General features: G+C 48.1%; 1 protein-coding gene and 1 pseudogene across 1 annotated transcript in view; one reads left to right on the top strand and one right to left on the bottom strand.

The window, feature by feature from the left end:
• The window catches only part of TRIM71 (tripartite motif containing 71), a 64,114-nt gene extending 49,499 nt beyond the window's left edge, over positions 1–14,615 (bottom strand). The window contains exon 1 of the mRNA XM_081527102.1: positions 11,782–14,615. Within this exon, the coding sequence (XP_081383228.1) occupies positions 11,782–12,660 (879 nt within the window). The 5' untranslated portion in view covers positions 12,661–14,615. The remainder of the gene's footprint in view (positions 1–11,781) is intronic.
• Positions 12,867–14,136, top strand: LOC145521017 (uncharacterized; annotated as a pseudogene).
• Positions 14,616–20,811: the final 6,196 nt, after the last annotated feature.

Raw genomic sequence — 20,811 nt, 5'->3', positions numbered from 1 at the left:
AAGCTGGCTGGATAAACAAGCTCCACGAAGAAGGGATTCAAGGCTGTTCTGCTCACTGCTCCGTCCCCAGGGCCTCCTGCTTTACACCAAATCTGAGTTCATAGGCATGCAGGTCTGCTTACACAGAAATTTTCTGCACTGATTTCATTTTTACTTAAACTGTGTAATTTATACAAACAAGTACGGAGGACACAGGGCTTCCCAGGTGGCTCAGTGGTCAAGAATCTGCCTGCAAGGCAAGAGCCCCGGGAGATGTGGGTTCAATCCCTGGGACAGGAAGATCCTCTGGAGAAGGAAACAGAGCTACAGTCCTTTGGGTCGAAAAAGAGCCAGACATGACGGAACGCCTGAGCAGGCACACACGAGAGGACACACTGGTCTGGGAACAACAGAGGCAGTCTCCCCCTGTAAGTAAGCACAGGGGCTGGGCTGCCGGAGCTTCGTGCTGCCTGCTGGCAAATAAATAGCAAGCTGGGTTAGTAAGAGTGTGAACGCACCGACGGGACTGGGCACTGCTAACTCGATACGTTCTAGTCCCCCTTAGCCCAGGGTCTCCGCCATGCTTTCATGAAATTTTCAAATGGAATCAAGCAGCAAGTGGGAGTCCATCTTCCACGCAGTGCTGTTTAGCGAGCTCTTACTGCCTCTTAGCTTAAACCCATCCCTCAGGTGGACCACACCTCTTGCTTCGCCAGCTGCATCCCTGTGACTCTGACACTAGGGAATTTGAAGGGGAGAAAGGTTTTGCTCTGAGTTCTGCTTCCTGGGTGGTACTTCCTTCAACAGACTTCTCTAATCCAGGTTTCCAACACTGATTCCAGGTTTCTAACACTGACCCGACCCACAGGAACCCACAGGAGTATTAACAACTCCAAATTTTTCTCTTCTCATCTCCCAACCCAAGGAGGGGAGCTGCTTCCCACAGCTGCTACCTACCAGCCAGGCACGCAAGTAGTCTCTCCTTGCATTGCAATTTCCCAGCTAAAAACTCACAAACAACTCAAATAACAGTCAATAATGCATTAAATTACCTGTTAAAGTAACTAAACGTGGCTCTAGCTCCAGACTGATGAGCTATTTCCTCTACATATCAACAGCCACCCTCCTAAAAAGGGTAAAAAAGGAGGGGACCTGGGAATTCCCCGGCAGCCCAGTGGTTAGGGGACCAGTGCTTTCACTGCTGTTACTGAATCTGATCCCTGGTCAGGGAAGGGAGATCATGCAAGGTGTGCAGATAGCAGGAGGGAAAAGAAAAAAAAAGGAATGAACCCCTAAAACTACCGTAATTTCACTCTTGGATAGGTATCTGGAAAAATTAAAAACTTCAAAAAGATACCTGCATCCAATGTTCATAGCAGCACTACTTACCGTAGCTAAGACAAGAAAGCCACCTAAGTGTTCATCGACAGATGAACGGATAAAAGATATGTATATACTACTCAGCCACAAACAGAATGAGACGTTGCCACTTGCAGCAATGTAAATGGACCCAGAGAATATAACATGCTTAGTGAAAAAAGTCAGACAAAACGTATGACATCACTTATTTGGGGAATCTAAAAAATAAAACACATGAAACGGCAAAACAGAAACAGATGCACAGACATAGAAAACAAACTAGTGGCTAGCAGTGGGGAGGGGGGAGATAGGGGTACGGGATCAAGAGGGACAAACTACTGGGTATAAACGGACAAGCAACAAGGATATACTGTACAGCAGAGGAAATTACACTCATTATTTAGTAATAACTTTTAATAGTATAATCTATAAAAATACTGAATCACGACGCTGTACACCTGAAACTGGAACTAATATACTACTGTAAATCAACTATACCTCAGTTTTACGAGATGGGGAGGGGGAGCCTAACACCTTTCTTAGGGATGCTGAAAGGCAAAATCAGATAAAAGATCGAGGTCACAAACACTATAGTCAAGCCAACGCAGGCAGCTAGAGACCTAAACCACTCCTGCCTTCTTTCCATCTTCTACCTAAATCCCGTCACTCTCCAAGATTCCTGTCTTTCAGCCCAAACTCACCTCCCTATCAGAACCTGTTCAGATGCCATGAGAGCTTGCTTTAACATTTAGATTTCCTTGAGTAATGTAAGTAAGACCACATATAAAGTAGCCACACAGGAAGCCAAGAATCCCTCAGCCCCATTCAAACAACTTTCTTCCAGTTCCATCCTCCCAGCGAGACTAACCAGAGGCGTGTCACAGAGCACAATGCTAAGCAGCAGACGTGCAAGTGTTTTGATGACAAACCTTAACACATCAAGTCCTCTGTCAGCAATGAGGAACTGCCGGAATTATTTCATAGTATCAAATATCATTTGGCCATCAACCAGAAAATATTTTTTAAGAAAGATAAGCAGCATATTTAATTTCACGAAGAAGGAATTTTACCCGTTTGACTGCAACTTGCACGAAAAGTTGAAGCCAAATTTTTTTACGATACTGAAAACATTTTTTCTAGCTCCTTCTTCAAAGCATCTTCATGTAAATCATAACTTCCCTCCACAAACAGTTCTTGAAATCTACTTCAACCATTTCCATCTGAAAGGTCAGAAATCAAGGTTAAGTGACTTGTCCAAGGTCTCACAGTTACTTCAGGGTGACTTCTTACCAAGAAGCTACAAGCATCTTCCCATTCTGTGGCTTGAAAAAGAATAAGTCTCCTTTGTTTCTGATAACAAAATAAAGGCAGCACCACCATTTTCCATCACCACTGGGAACCGGCAATCCAAAAAACATCTTTCTCTATTTGGTCCTTAAGGCCACCAACATCAATCTAGGCCAGATCTAGTGTAAGAGCCCCAAACCCACTAGTGTTAGAATATCTGCTCTGAAGTGCTGGGGCCACAGGGTGAGGCCTGTGTTAGAGGTGGTTGGCAGAGGAAGCATCCTTCTCACTTTGATACTGAGAGATCTCCTATGAGACTTATGCATCATTTCAAGAGATTAAACTCAAGGCCTCTTCCTTGCTAAATTACTGCTCTGACAACACTTCACACATTAGCCCTGGAAGGAGAGGTAGTCACAGTAACGACGGTCACACTCACTTTTGCCAAGCTGTACCTGTGCGTACATTCTCAGTCACAAAGTCGTGTTCGACTCTTTGTGATCCCATGGACTGTAGTCCACCAGGCTCCTCTGTCCATGGAATTCTCCAGGCAAGAATACTGGAGTGGGTCACCCTTTCCGTCTCCAGGGGATCTTTCTAACTCAGGGATTGAACCCATGTTTCCTGTATTGGCAGGTGGCATCTTTACCACTGAGCCACCTGGGAAGCCTCCAGCTGTAAATGACTTGTATGTTATTTAATTTTCTCCTTAATAACTTGAGGGGAAAAAAAGACCAAAACCAAGATAAAACACAAGAAGCTAAAGATTCAAGCAATAGATTTAACATTAAATTTCAGACTTTTAAGGACCAGTTTCTGGACTTCCCTGGCTAAGACTGCACTCCCAATGTGGAGTCCAGGTTCCATTCCTGGTCAGGGAACTGACCAACTGCAACTAAGAGTTCGTATGCCGCTACTAAGACGCAGTGCAGCCAAATACATACGTAAATATTTTAAGGCAGAATGATGATATATTCGCCAAATACTGTACATAAATTAGCAGAGCGAAGAGAGCGCTAGACCAGGCAAGTTCCTGCTAAAGTCACTTCACCACCCCAGCCTGTCTCCCCACTTGTAAAGTAGCAGTTTTTCTATAATGATTTAAAGCCTTGTGATAATTGAAGTTTCCTCTTCGGGAACACCTAAACACACAACTGACAACACCGTGAAATTAAAGCTTATAAAATATTCCAGTCTCTGAAATCAAACTGTTCCCTTGAGCAAGTTGATCTGTTTCCTTGAAATGTCACGGTCCCCCAAAAGATCAAGACTTTAAAGATTAATGATTCTCAACACATATAAAATGTAAACACAAACACTGGCCTTCCACCAAAAAAAAAAAAGCCACAGGCATTGATGTAGCCTCTAAACACACCTGTGCCCATCTCACCGCTAGGCGCAGGGAGCCCTGTAACCCAAAGATGGTCTAGACCAGAAGTTAAAGTTGAGGGCTCGTTTTTCTAGAGTGAAATAAAGTTTATGCATGTTTCTCCAGTTCACCTTGCATCACTTGAAAGAATCACCACATCTTTCCAATTAGACCAGGGTAAACTGACAGAAGCCACCGTTTCCAACATCAACAAATAGTTTTCTTCTACAGCATCCTCTTTGGAGGAAAAAGGATGGGGTGAGAAGCCTGCTTCAAAACTCAACAGCTTATTAGTTACAAACTGCAAGGTCCTATTGTACAGCACAGGAAACCATTATTCAGTATCCTATGATAAACCATAATGGAAAATAAATACTAAAAAAAAGAAGGATGTATATATGTATAACTGAATTACTTTATTATATAACAAAAATTAATAATACTGTAAATGAACTACACATCAATAAAAAAAAAATTTTTTTTCCATTAAAAAAAAAAAATGTTTACAGGGATTTCCCTGGTTAAGAATCTGCCTTAGCAAGGCAGGTGAAGCAGATTCCATCCCTGGTTGGGGAACTAAGATCCCACATGCCAGGGAGCAACTAAATCTGCATGCCTGCTAAGACCCAACACAGTCAAATAAGTAAATAAATAGATTATTTTTAAAATATTTACAACTGCCTTCTAGTGTGCTTTAAATACATTAATTGGAATGCTTACAACACTGCAAAGTGTTACAGATGAGAAAACTAAGGCAGCACAAGGATCTCAAAACCACACTAAGAGTGCTTAAGTAAAAATAAACCTCAAGAAACATCACAAAAGCATTTTCCCAACTAAAATTTCCTCTACTGTATCCACTTTTCTGCTCAGCACTTACGCAGTACAAGCCTAGAGAGGATCCTCAGAAAAAGATCTTCCTCTGACACTTATCTTAAAGAGAGGTAGAGGATACAGACCAAAATCTTTGATGTGGTCTGCCAAAACACACTATAATCATGACTGCTGATGCCACCTCTTCACTATTCCCGTTTTTTTAAACACCTGTGCTGAAGATGTTCTATTAGATCCATGCAAAATGGATGGATGCAAAATCTCCATGTCCAGACTTTTTTGTAGAAGAACATCTTTAGAGTTATGTCAGTTAGTCAAAGATATGAAAGAAGTTTGCAAAACCCATTGTCATTTCAAGAAAAGAAAAAAAAAACACACATCTTCAATTGCAAACAATTAAGGCTAGATGGAAGGAAATGGCTGACTGAACTTTTCAGGAGTAACAACGAAAGGATACAGTTGCTGACCTTTGACAGAGGCTCAGGGGTTCCAAAAACCAACTTAGAGACCCTCAAAATTCACAGGGTGTGGGAGCCAGGAAGGGAGCCCTCGGTCTACACAACGGACCTGATCCACTTCACTGGCTTGTGCACACTGCTCTGCTTCATGCAAGTCCCATTAATGTCAGCAGAATGTGCACTTTGCACACGTTTGTCAGATAAACAATCACAATCAAGAATTAAGCCTCGGCAGTCCAGGGGTTAAGACTCCCGCTCTTCCACTGCAGGGAGTGTGGGTTTGATACCTGCTTGGGGAACGAAGATACCGCATGCTGCCTGGTGTAGCCAAAAAATATTTAAATAAATGGTGCCCTTATTCATGATCAGGCTTCCTCTTCCCAATATTTACAACGTCAACTTTGCAGTCTGTATATTACTGAAAGCAGTATCACGAAAGAATATCACTTCCTTCTGTAAAGCAATTATCCTTAATAAAAAATTAATTAATTAAAAAAAAAGAACACCACTTCCTTAGGGCAACCGTGCGGAAAATTGTTTTTGAACAAGTTACTAATTTCTCCTGTCTACTGATCCTTAAACTGGGATCATTATACAGATGTACTAAAAATAGGTCTCACTTGGTGGGAACTGTCGCTCAGGTAAGAAAAATCTACATGAAAGAGGACAAAACATTGGTCTGATATCTTCAGATTAACCCGGAACCTCCCCGAATTTCAGCTGGGTTTGAGTGGGAGATGAAAGCCAGGAGTTAGGGGTCTTCCCGCTTCACTCCACCCTACCTTCAAAGCCAACTGCCAGCAAACTATCTAAAACACAAAGGAAGCTGAAGATGCCCTCTGAGGAGGCAAAGAATTACGCTGGAATAGGATTTAAGCCAAAGTTTCAGATGTAAATTGCCTACACTCAACCCCCCACACCCCTCCCAATTTTTCTGTTACCAAGTCAGAGCCTTGTCAATCAAAACAGTCAATCTGGTTTCAGTCAACTAGGTTTGTGGATACAGACAAAACCTCAAAGGGAGGAGAATAATTTAGTACTGAAGAAGCGGGAGGTCGCATCAGCTGAAGAGGAAAGATGGCTCAGGATTCCTCCTCCAAGTCACAAAACCTGAAAGCTCAAGGGAAGGCGGAACGGAGTGGGGCTGCAAGGGTGGCATCTTGCTCCCTCTGGGCGACTGTAACTCTTCATCAATACCTTTCCGCTCCCTTCCAAAATAACAGAGGTGGCGCAGACAGCCTCCGAGTCAAGCCCTGAACTCTTTGTTAGTGTTATGGGGAAAGGCAGGAGGAAACCGCCTCCGTGGTAGAATTCTTCTCACTCTTTCGTTCAAGTGTCATGAAGAATGACATCGAAATGGTCCTTTATTCCCTAAGAATGAATACGTCTGAAGTAAACCTCGCCCTGTGAGAGGAACTGGTGAGAATAAGCAACTCATGTGACTTCAGTAAGCACCAGGAAATAAAACTGGCAGGGTGTTAAATGCAAGAGCTATATAGAATTATCAAGTAAGTTAAAATTCTTCATAAGCAGAAAAAGTTTATAAACCCGGTCTTCTCCTGGCAAGCTACTTCAACAACAAAAGAATTTTAACCATTTCACCTCCTCATTTACGGCTTCCTCCAAAGCTAACTCCCTTTCTACATATGCGAAGTTTTTTTCATGAAAACATAAAAAGCGAAACAGTTGTACTCAAAATTTTACATGTGCAGAGAAATTAGGAAACTTTACATTTTAATGTTGGTTTTAGTGCCCTGAAATCTGAAAAGGACTCCCTGGAATTAGTATTTGTAAGTAGCTAAAATGGGAAGGAAAGCTGGGATGGAAAAAGGCAATTTTACTCAAGTCTTTAAACACTTTCAGACTGCTTTCGTCCTACAACTATTTAACTTGTAAACACTGAATCATAAAGAATGTATAGTGCTATCAAACGAACTGAAAGTACCCGTTTTCTTCCTAAAATATTTTCATTGTTTGCAAAATATATAGTCCTAGCATTGGAAATCAAGATCCTGTAGACCAAAACCAAGTCTATGCAACCCCCAAACTAGTGTTTACTCCTTAGCAAGAAAAACTGGTCTTAAGTCCCCAGAGACACCGCTTATTCCTCCACAGCCTCAGTATCACCAGCATCCTTCCTGACTCTTGGCTGTGGCTGTGAGGCAACCTCACCAGCACAGCTTGCCAACTAGCCACTTGCCTGGGAGCCATGTTGGTGAAACTCATTTCTGTGCATTTTATGGAAGACCAGGCACATTCCTCTGATCATATGTGAATATTTTTTTTTTTAAGTTCACAGTGTAGAGATTATATTCAAAATTAACATATTGAGAAGTCAATAGTGGACATTTCTCTCCTGTATATCTTCCTCAAGCATTTTCGTAATTCAACAGATTTCAATCTACAAATGTCCACCTGCTGAACTGGATTCAAAGCGGGAACCTTCCAACTATTTCCAAGGTATGGAAGGTCTGATTTTCCGGTGAATAGGTGAGATGTGTGTGCTAAGCAGAAATACATCTACCAAGTCCTATCAAACTGGTTGAGGATGTGGAGCAGAAACAACTAGAATGCACATTTTTACTCATTTTTCACTCTTTTCCTTAAGAAAAACCTCTTACTATAAATCTTACAATTTAACAAGGCACACACGTATAATTTTAAAACACAAAGGGATGCATGCCTGAGAAAACTGAGCCTCTGCAAATACAGAATAAAATATATTGATGCCAGTTCGGGTACAATCCCCATTCACAGGAACTTATTCTAAATAAGATACAGGAGTACATTCCACAATCAATTATTTTAGGCAGCAAACCTTCTTCCTCCAGATTGTTTGGGGCTGATTTTTCGGAGAGTGGTTTCCTCAATATTTGGGGTCAACATTCAAGATCATGTTGAATTGGAATTCTAGGACCTATCTTTCAGGGAGTTTGTTACACACAGACAGAAATAAACTACATCAGTCCCTTCATCCCATTTTCCATCCAGGAGACAGGAAAATCCACCCCCACTCCCACCTTCCTAACTGGGAACCAAAATTGCCATCTTCGGGGTCTACAAAGAAACCCTCAGCTCAAGATGGCAACTAGGTCACCCCTGCCCTACTCCCAAGGGAAGGGCCTTTCCGGGGACCGGAACAGGCTCAGACCCCACTCAGCTTCTCCCGTTTACAGAGCGCTGCCGCCCGGCCCTGAACACACACACGCCCTTTCGGCTCCCGGCGTCCCAGAGGCGGCCAGGGAAGGGCTTGCTTCCCACGTGCGAGCAACATTCCAAGACACCTCGTGACGACGGGAGCCGCGCGCTCGGGGCCCGATCAGCTCCCCAGCTCTCCCCGCAGATGCGTGCCGACCCTGTCTCGGCCCCGCCGCGTCCGGCTGGCGGAGACCGGCTCCGGGCTGGCCGAGCCGCCTCCGCCCGCCTCTCCCCGGCCCCGCGAGAGGCGCGCGGCCAGCGGTCCCGGGGCGCCGACCACTCACCCCCCGCCCCATCCCCAGCCAGGCCGCCCGCCAGCCGCGGCGCCTGCAGGCCTTTTGGACTGACCACCACCGAGGCGAAAAACCCAAACTCTCGTTTTTTACCTGCACCAAATACAGAGAGGGAGGAAGCAACCTTCACTGCGTTGGAAAACCCAGCTCCTTTCTTCTGAGTTTTCCAGTTAATGTTTTAAACCAAGGCTCAGAGAACCATCTTGTCACGCTGGCGGGGATGCTTAAGGAACGCAGTCTGGGGGAAGAGACCCGACCGGCTACCCTCTTAGATGCCAACTGTTGGACGCACTCTCCCTAAAATTAAAGGGGAAGAGCCAAGCATGGGGGTTCCCCCTGCCCAAGGTCAGGTGGCATCAGTCACCGTAAGACAAGGGCACGCTGAATTATTTCATGGAGCCTGTTGACACTGGAGCAACTCAAACGAGCAGCACATTTCAAAAATCGAAGCAGACTGTACCCATCGAAAAACGCACGGATTTAGGCATCCCTTTCATCACTATCAGAGGACAAGGCGGCCATCTCCCATAGTGACCTCAGGCTCTTTTCCCAGTCGGAAAAAGGGCTTTCTAAAGGCACATCATTCCTAAACTATTAAGGATCACTCCCTTGGAAGGAGAGAGTGCTTTTCCTTTGAACATTTGACTTTCCCATTCACAGCCCTGGTCTGTCCCTTTAAACTTAAATCCGGTAACATTCCAAACCCAGAAAAGATTAAAGAGGTCTAAAAATTAATTTCCAAGTTTTCGTCTTTAAATTAAAACCAACACGGGGGCAGGGGGAGTAGAGTTTTGCTCAAAACTGAGAAAAGTTCGTGTTTTTAAAGGATAGTTGGTCTAACAGTGTAGTATCTTAATACCTCTGCCAAACAACTTCACCAGAACTGCACACGTTAAAAAATCGAAATGTTCAGGGCATCCAGGTACCTCCCGGGGTGAAGGGAACACCGCTCGCTTCACACACTCCCATACCATTTGAATGGTTTTATAATTTGAAAAGTATATAAACCTTTTACAAGTCTGGCAACACTGAGCATGTACTGTTTTAACCCAAATAAAACGTATACGGATCTTTAACTGGGAATATAAATAAAACCTGACATTTAAACTCAACTGCTGAGAGGGAGGGTTCCATCTACGCCCCTGCCAGGAGGGAAACTGGGGCGGATTCGAGGCGTCCTCTGCCTCCTCCTCCCCCCCTTGACACTAAACTTCCCAGCGAACTGGTTCCCTCTTCCCGTTCCCGGGACTGGGATTCAGATCTCTTTTAACTCAATCCCATTTTTTTGACATTTTTTTGAAAGAATCTGCTAGAAACATTCATCCCTAAATGTGGGAAAACTTTCAGAAGAGTCCATTCAAAGCTTTAAAAAAAGGAAGGCAAAGAATAACGGCCCGCCTAGTCTTCGTACCTAGAAAAGAAACTTTGAAAATGAGCCGTCCACAACAAGTAGATTAGAATTTCAACTTTTTTTCCAATAGGAGAAGCCGGCTTAAGGCCAGCAGGCAATAGCTCCGCCCTCCTCCCCAAATAACAGGTTAGAAGTGGAAAAGGCTGCGCGGGGCAAGCCTCCGCCGCGCTCGCAGCCAGCACGCCCACCGCGCCTCGCAGGCGGCGACTCCCACGAGGACTCCCGTTCCCCTCCGAGGCGAGGCCCGAGCATCACGTCTCCCCGAGGGACCACAGGTAGATCGCATCAAGGCAGCGACCCTCTCAGGAGAGGCTGAGCCTCGAAACTTTCGCCCCTTCCACTCATGGGCGCGAGTGGGTTTAAGGTGGCACACGAGGTGAAAAATAAGCAAGAACGGTTTATTCAACAAACAGCCCAAGAGCCAAGTGAGCCCCAAAGCTGCCCTTCAGCCCTCGGGCTCTGCGTGCCCGGTTCGAGCCGCGTACAGCCGGGGTCGGCTCGTTCTCCAAGGGCAGTCGAGCCTCAGGCAGAACGGGGTGGGGACACCTCCCAACCAGGGAAACCGGCTCCCGGAGAGACTGAAGCCAAGGCCGGCGGGGGCGGCCCAAGGACTTCCAGCTGGGTGAGGGCAACCGGCAAGGTCCCCCCCCCCGCTCCCAACCCGCAGCTCCGGGCGCAGCCGTGGGCCCACGAGGCTCAAGTCCACACAAGGGGGGTTCAGGGACCAGAACGCGCTTTTTCTCCACGTTGCGGAAACGGAACCTCGGGAGCTGGAGGCCGAAGATCCGAGGCCCTCACAGATCCGCGGCTCCTCGCTTATCGCACACAAGGAGGCATCCCAACTACAAGTATAGTGCGCCGTCATGAGCGCGCACGTGGAAAACCAGAGTATTCCCGGGCACGTGCACCACACACTCACCCACTCGACCCCCTAACTCCTGGCCAATGCCTTACTTAAAAGCAACCATCGATGAACTTTAAACAAAACTAAAGTGGGGGGAAAACCTAAACGGGAGCCCTCAGTATGCTGGGAGGCCTCCGGTGTACCCCCACAAGACCACATCCACGCACACAGACACACACACACGCCTCCATCCCCTGTCTTACTTAAAACAATAGCCTGCCCGTTTTGTCAAACAGAAATGAGGAAGCCCAAATCTCTCAAGAAGGGGGTATCTCCAACCTCGGGAGTTGTCTGGGGGAGCAGAGTAGGGACCCTCGCCCACGGAGGCCAGGTCTACACAGGCATACACATCTGCGTTATCCCAGCTCCTGCCTATAACTGGAGACAGCGGGTGCCACGTTTTGCCAGCCAGAAAATTAGATATGGAAGCGGGGGGAGGGGGAGTTGCGTTCTGGGACCCTCTGCGGCCCGCACACAGAAGCCAGGTCTTGGTCGTCGGCTCAATGGCAGCGACTGCCACGTCGTCAAAAAGAAAAACGGAGAAATCCGGAAGGGGGAGAGAACTCCCTCCCTCAGTCGGGGTCCTGCCCGGAGACCGCTGCGAGCACCCGCGCAGCTCCCCTGGGGCCCAGACCCGCTCCCCACGCCGCCGGGCCGCAGTCCCCCGCCGGAGCGGTCCCCGCACTCACCTCGTCGTCGTGGTGCTGGCAGAAGCCGAGGCGCTCGGGGAAGACGGAGAGGAGGGAGAAGGGAGCGCCCGGGAAGGGCGGCCCGAGCCCGAGCTGCTGCGCCGCGGCGGCGGCGGCGGCGGCGGCGGCGGGGCCGGGCGGGCCGCGCTCGATGTAGTGGTCCTTGGTGAGGCGCACGCGCTGGTGCGCGCGGACGCAGTTGTCGCACAGGTGCTCCTGGCAGTCGAGGCAACGCGACGAGGCCGCGTTGCCCTCGTCGCAGGAGCTGCAGCCGTGGGGCCGGCGCAGCAGCAGCGCCGACGGGGAGCCTGCGGGGCCGCCAGGCGCCGAGCGGGGCGGCGCGGGCGGCGGCGGCGCGGGCGGGAGCGGCGGCGGCGGCGCCGAGGCGGCCGCGCGCGGGTGCGCGTGGTGCGCGTGGTGGCGGTGGTTGCTGCCGTGGCCGCCCGCGCCCGCCGCGGCGCCGGCCCGCCCGTTCTTCGGCGGCGGCTCGTCGGCCGTGGCCACCACGGCGTCGAGCAGGTTGCTGAGCAGGAAGGCGGACGAGGGCAGCGCGTCCATGCCCGCTGCCTCGGCCAGAACGACCTTCTGGTCGCACACGGGGCAGCGCAGCTTGAGCGGCTCTCCCGGCGCGCCGCCGCCGCCGCCCGCTGCCGGCAGCCGGTGCGCCTCGAGGCACGGGCGGCAGAAGGCGTGTAGGCAGGGCAGGACGTGCAGGCGGCGCGCCGCGGCCCCGGGGCCCCCGCCGCCGCCCCCCGACGACGTGGACGTCTGCGAGGATGACGACGACGCCGACGAGTTGGAGGAGAGCGGCGCCGGCGAGCCGCACATCTCCTTGCACAGCAGGCAGATCTGGAAGTCGGTCTCGGGGAACGAAGCCATTTGCAACCAGGCCCGGAGGAGGGAGGAGACCAGAGAGGAAGAGGAGGCGGAGAGCGCGGACGAGGTGGGTGGGGGAGCCGCCGACTCACTCAGAAAAAAGGCATCGATTAGGCCTACGCACGGGAGCCGGCACCAGAGCGGCGCGGCCGCCTCGGCCTCGCCGCGTCCGGCCCGCGCACTGCCACCCGCGACGCAGCGAGCATTAAATGCCACTTTCCAGAGGCGACCAGGATTCCTCCCGAAGGAGGACGCGGGAGCCGCGCGCCTTCCGAGGCGGGAGCGCCGGAACAAGTCCCGACACGCGAGGGGCGAGCGGGGGCAGGGAGGTCAGAGGACTCCTGGAGCAGCTGCAGCTTAGCTTCTCGCCAGCCGAGAGGAGTTGTCCTCCACCCCCAAGTCAAGTCCGCTGTGCAACCCCAGTCCCGGCAGGAGAGGCAGAATTTGGTTCGACGAGTATTTGGTGCGTGGGTTTTTCTTTAAATGGATTTAGTCTCTTCTTGGGACAGGAAGCCTCCCCCAACTAGGAAAGGCGGGAGCGGCGCGACGCCCAGCCCGTGTCCCCCCGCGCGACGCCAGCCGCCCCACCGCATGACGCGGCGGCCAGGGGCTCCTGGGTGGCCCGGCGTGCGGCGCTCCGGGCTTGCGCACGGCCGGGCGCGGCCTCTCTGCAAGGGCGGTGAGCCCCGCCGCAGCTGCAGCTAGTGGGGCCCGCCGCGGCCGCACGCCGGTAGTACGCACGCGCGCCCCACGCGCCTCGAGTCTCCCGCGCGCCCGCCGAGCCCCGCTGAGCTGCCGGCGCTTAACACGCACGCGCGCCCCACGCGGCCCGGGGCCCTGTTGCCCCGGCCTTGCAGGGCCTGGGCGCCTCCCACGCGCTCCTTCTCCGGTTTAGCCGCGCCGCTGCGCGGGGCCGCAGGTCCCCGCGGGCCGTCGTGAATTATTCATCGGCAGGAAGATATTAGATGTACCCGCTGCCCGCTCCGCGCGAGCCGTCGTGCAATGCTATCCGAGCTCTGCGCGCGCCCCGCGCCCCTCCTCCTCCTCCTCGCGTCCGTCCTCTCTGAAACCTTGGCAGCGAAGGGGGATCACATTTCCTTTGTCATCGGGCCATTTCGCCCTCGCCTTGGTCCCCCCCTCCGATCCCGAGCTGCGGGGACGGAACCTCCACCGAGGCGCGCCGGAATCAGTGGAACCGGCAACGGCCCAGCGCGGTGAGATCAGGAGCCGCGTGGTCAACGCCGCCGGCCCGCGCCCGCGTCATCTTCTTTCTCAAACGAGTCGCCGAGAGAGACTCGGGTGGCCCCGGCAGCGCTGCGCCTACCGGGCTGGGCTCGCGCTGTGCGCCCTGACCGCCTGGGGCTTTGAACAACTCCGCAATTCGGGCTGCGTGCGTGCACGCGCGCGCGTCCCCCCTTTCTCAGCTTTGCCGCCTCTTCCTCCTCCTCCTCCTCTCAGTACGTTGGTTATTGGGACTGATCGGAATTCGGAATCCTTTTAATCTCCAAAGGAGCAAACTCACTTCCGCCCGAGTGCTGGGAGGGGGCTGGGGGAGGGGACACAGAGGAGGGGGTTCCAGGCAAACAGGAAACATTAGCCCTCTCTGCACGGCTCGCTTTTGTGTGCTCCCTCCCTCCTCCTCCCAACCTCCTCCCTTCTCCCGGCCGCTGGGGAGATGAACGCCCCCGGGCTTCAGTGTGACGACCTTTGAAACCCTCTGAGCGCGGAGTGGAGAGCGACTCTTCCGTTTATTTAAAAAAGAAAAGAAAAGATTTCATTCTGAATCCTGGTTCTGCAGAGGCTGATATCCACTGCCCGTGAGATCTCACCCCCACCCTCGCCCCAGCAACCGGTTTCTTTCTTTCTTTTTTTTTTTTTTTCGTTTTCTTAAGGACTGCATATCTGTGATCAACACCAAAACATCACGCAGTTTGGGATTAAACGAATCTGAATTTTGACCTGCAGGAGGGCCGGTTTCTTTTTGCGTTTTACTGTGGCGGGGCGTGGGGGAGGTAGGGGGCAGAGGGCAGCTGTTCGGGGGAGGTTCCCGATGATGGCCCCGCGGCCATCTGGGTGCTGCCCGAGGCTGCCTGGGCGGTTCTGGGAGAGGAACTCGCTGGGCCCTGGAGAGAGACTGACTTGGTAGAGTGGAGAGGGCCAAATAGCAGGATTTAGAGGGTATGTGGTATGGAGACCATCCATCGGGTGGACCGATTGTCCTAGTCTTAACAGCATCAAGCTGTGAGTGACAGCTTGGGTCCCAGTTCTACAGACAACCTGGATGAATCTCAAAAACATGTTAGAAGAAAGGAACCAAACACAAAGTTCTTACTGTGTGATTCCATATACAGAAAATTCTAGAACAGGCATAACTAAGTTTTGAGGATAAAAAAAGAACCCTGGGGGGTGAGGGAGTAGTGAAAGGGGATAGGAGAGAACCTTCTGGGGAAATGAAGTCGAAGGGGTCTTTGTGTGTACATTTGTCAAAACTTCTAGATCTGCCATTTAAGATCTGTGCAAAATTACCCTGGCTGTAAACTAAGTTCAAAAAATAATAATAATAACTTGGTGCCCAAGGTAAATAATCATGCTTGTATCATAAATGTGAAATATAAAAGAAAAAAACACTACATAGACATTTGCAGCTCACCAGATTTCCCAGAGATTTGCAGGGAAAGATCAACCTGGAAGGAACTCTTAACATGCTGAAGGCTCCATGCTGCAGAAACACCACCCTAGTGGGACAAAGCCATTGTGGGGCCTGGTGCTGCCCTGAGATGGGAAGAATTCTAGGACCAGCCGGCAGACCTGGTCTTCAGCCGCTGTCTCCTTGGCACCTGGAGCAAATCTGAGCTGTGTGAACGTTCACCCAAATGTGGGAGGAGTGCAAAAATTATTATCGAATAAACCCAGGACACATCAGTTATATCTCAATAAAACGGGAGGGGGGCGGAGAACACATTTCCTTTGACCAATGAAAGAGAAGTAAACATTTTATGCTTTGAATATTAGAAATACCATTGTGCATCACCTACACTCCAATATAAAAATTTAATAAATATTAGGAGTTTTTCATGCCAACACAAGTTTCTTCCACAGTTTGAGACCTGCAAATAAACACATACATGCTGGTACATGAATTTTCGTACAGAATTTTGTACCACACTGGCCTTGCTTCAACAGAGGTGTGGATGCATTCTGTGGTTTTTGTTTCTTTTCCTTTCTTTGATTGTTTTTAATTTCTTTTTTTTTTAAACAAAAACAAGAGGAAAACAGATGGGGGAAGAGAATTGCCAGAAGGAAGGTGGCCCCAGAGGGTCAGAAAAGGGATGGGCCAGACCTGCTGTCTCCCTCTTGGTTAGCCCCACCCACCAGCATCTAAAAAGGTTTTTAAAAAAAGATGACCAGAGAGGGGGAGGGGAGAATTAGCCACTCTTCTGGTCCTGTGACTCTAAATATCTTGCAAGTGGATGGCGGAGATGGAAAGTCAGCTGAGACATCTCTGAGAAGCAGGAAGACTGTAACTCCAGAAAGAGGAATCAAACTCCACGGCAGGGGATGGATTAGTTTCCTGGGGACAATTGCTCAGAATAAGGCAAAAAGAAAGAGAAGGAGGAAAAAGATGTTGATTTCTCCTCCTGAAGTAGCTTCCCTTTCTTTCCTTTCGTGAATTGACAGGACATTGCCAGGAAGCAGGGCTGCAGTGTAAATTGTTAAATTAGCACTTTTCTAATTTCCATTAAGACTTAATTCACCATACCTTGGGAAAGAGGGAAATGTTTAAAGCAACTCATTCAATCCCAATTGTAGAGAAATACAGTTATGATTTTTTTAAATATGGTGTAGTGATGAAGACCAAATTAGGAAGAGATTTTAATAAGGCTGTCGCTTATCCATGAGAGGAACGGGAGCTGTATATCCAGATGAAAAGTCAAAGACAGTCCCCTGCTATAAACTAGTATTAAATTTTTCATTGCCATCCTAGCTAATAAACACCCTTTCTTGGCAAGAGAAGAACAAGCAGCCGACCAGTTTTGCCTAAATTAGAAAGGGAATACGTAAACATCTTTCTGAAACCTGAAAATCAATCATTTGTATTTTAATAAGGAACTACTTCTTTAAAAAAAAAAAGCCCTAAAATTATGCAGGCAGTAAATTTGCATTCTTTCTCGAATTCATCTGTAACCATATTTTCTTTTCGAAGAGGACACTGGCCCCTGCAGCTCTCTCAGGCCTGGGGTTGGGGCTCCACCACATTTCCATCCATCAGAGCAACTGCATCTGTTTTTTGCATCTGATCTTTTCATTAAATATTTGATGTACCAGCTTGTTTTGATGTAAAATTGCATCTTTCACCATCATCCTCAGGGTACATTCACATAATTTCAAAATACATAAATCACTAGAATATTCTTTTTGAATATTAAAAAAAAAGCTTTATATCATAATAACTTTTAAAACATTGGGGGCAGGGGGAAGTGTTACCAGCCAAAGAGACTACCCTTGAATCCTTGTCTGCATCCTGCCAGTTGAAGGAGAATGGAGTTCAACACACCTGGCCAACTTTTAACTCTGCCCTGACTCTGGCCTTGGAGTCATTATAATGAGGAGGGCATGGCAACTCACTCCAGTATACTTGCCTGGAGAATCCCCACGGACTGAGGAGCCTGGTGGGCTATGAGTCCATAGGGTCACAAAGAGTCAGACATGACTGAAGTGACTTAGCATGCATCAGCTGCTTTTAACAGCCCAGAGTCCAGAATAGCAACAAGTCAGAGAATATATAAACTCTAGTCACCTAGACCTTTATAGACTACAGTAAAGGACCTTGAAAAGTCAATATCCAGCTTGAATGGTTAAAGGTACTCCAGAGCTCAATCAGGCTTATCTCCCAGCTCAACACTCTGTGTGATCTTGGGCAAGTTACTTAACCTCTCTGTGCCTCTGATTACTCATGCTTATAGCAGAACTGGGCCAAGTACTTAGCCCATCAGGGTTAAATGAGTTGCTAAATGTACAGGGCTTGCTATAATATATGTAAGTGCTCAAGCACACAGTTAAATATTACCTTTTGTTTTCATTATGTTTATTCAGTAGAGTGGTTTACAAACTGCCTGCCTACCCCTTAAATTTGTCATTGCCTTATCACTATGAGAGTCCCTTGGACTGCAAGGAAGATCCAACCACTCCATCCTAAAGGAGATCAGTCCTGGGTGTTCATTGGAAGGTCTGATGTTGAAGCTGAAACTCCAATACTTTGGCCACCTCATGCGAAGAGCTGACTCATTTGAAAAGACCCTGATGCTGGGTAAGATTGAGGGCAGGAGGAGAAGGGGATGACAGAGGATGGGATGGTTGGATGGCATCACCGACTCAGTGGACATGAGTTTGGGTGGGCTCCGGGAGTTGGTGTTGGACAGGGAAGCCTGGCGTGCTGCAGCTCATGGTGTTGCAAAGAGTCGGACACGACTGAGCGACTGAACTGAACTGAATCACTACCCTCCCCTGGATCTCAGCATTTCCGATCACCATTCGTGTCCTTCTTCCCCTCCATGATAGAGAGATGTGGTCTTGCCTCCTGTCACTCGCAGCTCAAGACCCCACAGTGGCTGCATATGGCTCACCAGGTTTAAGCTAAGCTCTCACCTTATGTTTTATGAAATGAAATGTGTGTCTTTCATAGTCGGGGGGCAAAAACTATAAAAGCTGTCTTTTAAATAAATATAGCAGAAAATCAAAAGATGCATAAATCAATACATACTGTGAAGCCTGACCGGCCTCTTATTCCGGAGTCTCCAGTTTTGTAGCTGAAAGGGCTCCCTTTTACCTAAAGAAGTCAGGCTGCTCAACCTGATGGCCAAGGACCTCTCTGTTGTTGTTTAGATACTAAGTCACGTCCCACTCTTTTACAACCCCATGGACTGTAAGCCGGCCAGGCTCCTCTGTCCATGGGATTTCCCAGGCAAGGATACTGGAGTGGGTTTCCATTTCCTTGTCCAGGGGATCTTCCCGACGCAGGGATCCAATCCGAGTCTCCTCTGTTGACAGGCACATTCTTTGCCACTGAGCCACCAGGGAAGCCTAAGGACTTCTCTGCCCTGTCCCACATCTCCCTTTCTGTAAGTCTTCCACACAAGCGCTTCCCACTACCCATAGATACCCAGCTCAGCTGCTGAGGACCCAGAATGTCTTCAGCCTGGCCTGAGTGGTCCAACCCAGGGCTTTCCCTGAGAGGTGGGGTCTGTTGCCCCGCCCCTAGAGTCTGGTCTGGCGCCTGGCTTCAGCCAATCCACAATACGACAGAAGTGATGCTGTGCCTGTTCCTGGCCGGGTCTCTAAAAGAACTGACAGCTTCCACCTTGGTCTCCAGAGGGGCTCAGGGTACAGGAAGTCAAGGGGGAAGAGACCACATGGAGAGTCCCTGAACCAACATGGACAGAGAGTGGGGGCCATTTGAGCCCAGCCTCCCTGCCGTCCCCACCGGGAACTCCAGTGGTTAGCACCCTTGCACTGCTGAGGGCCCAGCCTCTCTCCTGGTCAGGGAACTGAGATCCCACAAGCTGTATGACCAAAAACTAAATAAATAAATAAAACAGTTTAGTTAAGGTATAATTGACATACAATAAATTAACTACACACTTTTAAAAGTGCACAGGTCAGTAAGTTTGGATATATGGATATCACCACACCAAGAGAACAAATAATACCTCGCTCCCCCAAAGCTTTCTTGGACCCCTTGATAAACCCTCCATGTAACCTTTCCCCAGCTACCTCCCGTTGCTTTCTATAGCTATAGATCAGTTTGCATTTTCTAGAGTTTTATGTACATGGAACCGTATAATACATATTCCTTTTGTACAATTTGTACTTTTCTTGGGGGTATGGAGCTCTGGCTTCTTTAACGCAGTATAATTACTTTGTTATTTGTTTCTAATTTTTATTGGAGTATAGTTGATTTACAATATTGTGTTAGTTTCAGGTGTACAGAAAAGTGATTTCACTATACATGTACATATATCCACTCTTTGTAAGATTCTTTTCCCATATAGGTCATCACAGAGTATTGAGTAGAGTTCCCTACTCAATACTCTGTGCCATACAGTAGGTCCTTATCTGTTATATATATAGTAGTGTGTATATGTCATTCCCAATCTTCCCAATTATCAGCATAATTACTTTGTAATTAATTACTTTGTGATTCATTCCTAATGATGTATGGATAAGTACTCCCTTTCTTCTCAGTAATACTTTTGCTGAGTAGTATTCCATAGTATGGATGCTCTGCAATTTGCTGACTTACCAATTTGCTTGATCATTTTGGTTTATGGGTCATTTGGATTTGTTTTCAAGCTTTGGCTATTACAATAATATTCCTATAAATATGCACGAATCTTTCTTTGGACTAGTATATATTTTCTCTTGGAAAAATACGTATGTGTGGAATGGCTGGATCACATGGCAGGTGTATATTAATTTTTCAAGGAACCACAAAGTGGTTTTAAATAGTGCTTGTACCATTTTACATTTCTGCCCACAGTATGTGAGTTCAGTCTTGTCCACATCCTCACCAAACTTTGTACAGTCAGTTATGTGTTTTATTTCATTTTAGCCATTCTTAGAGGTGAATAGTGGTAGCTCACTGTGGTTCTAATTTGCGTTTCCCTGATGCCTAATGATATTGAGCCTTTTTTCATGTGTCTATTTAAAAATCATAGATCTTCTTTGGTGTAGTGTCTGTTTATAGCTTTTGCTTTTTAAAAATGGGGTTGTTTGCTTCCTTATTAATTGAGGGTTCTTTATGCATTTTGGCTGTGAATCCTTGATCAGATATATGTTTTGCTAAGATTTTTCTCCCAGTCTGCATTTTCCTTCTCTTTTGAATGAATTTTACATTTTAATGAAGCTTAATTTATCAATATTTTTTAAGTTTTCACAACAAAATTTATTAGAAGAGTGGTTTTGAAAAGTCTAGCATCTGATGAGAGCTACTGTAGACAACATTACAGCTGGGAATGTTTCCCAAATTGTCATTGTCAAGTCACACAATGGAACTATTAAATCTTACACACGCGCCAAAGAACTAGCGCATTTGATATGCAGAGCCAAAAAAGACAATCTCATGGATTAAAGTTTTAAATGTTTATCATATACATT

Source organism: Giraffa tippelskirchi, chromosome 9, assembly GCF_054371585.1.
Source record: "Giraffa tippelskirchi isolate mGirTip1 chromosome 9, T2T-mGirTip1v1.2.pri, whole genome shotgun sequence".
In the NCBI taxonomy this organism is placed as follows: Eukaryota; Metazoa; Chordata; class Mammalia; order Artiodactyla; family Giraffidae; genus Giraffa; species Giraffa tippelskirchi.
Note: the sequence above shows the minus strand (reverse complement) of the source record. Positions and strands in the feature narration are given on the sequence as shown.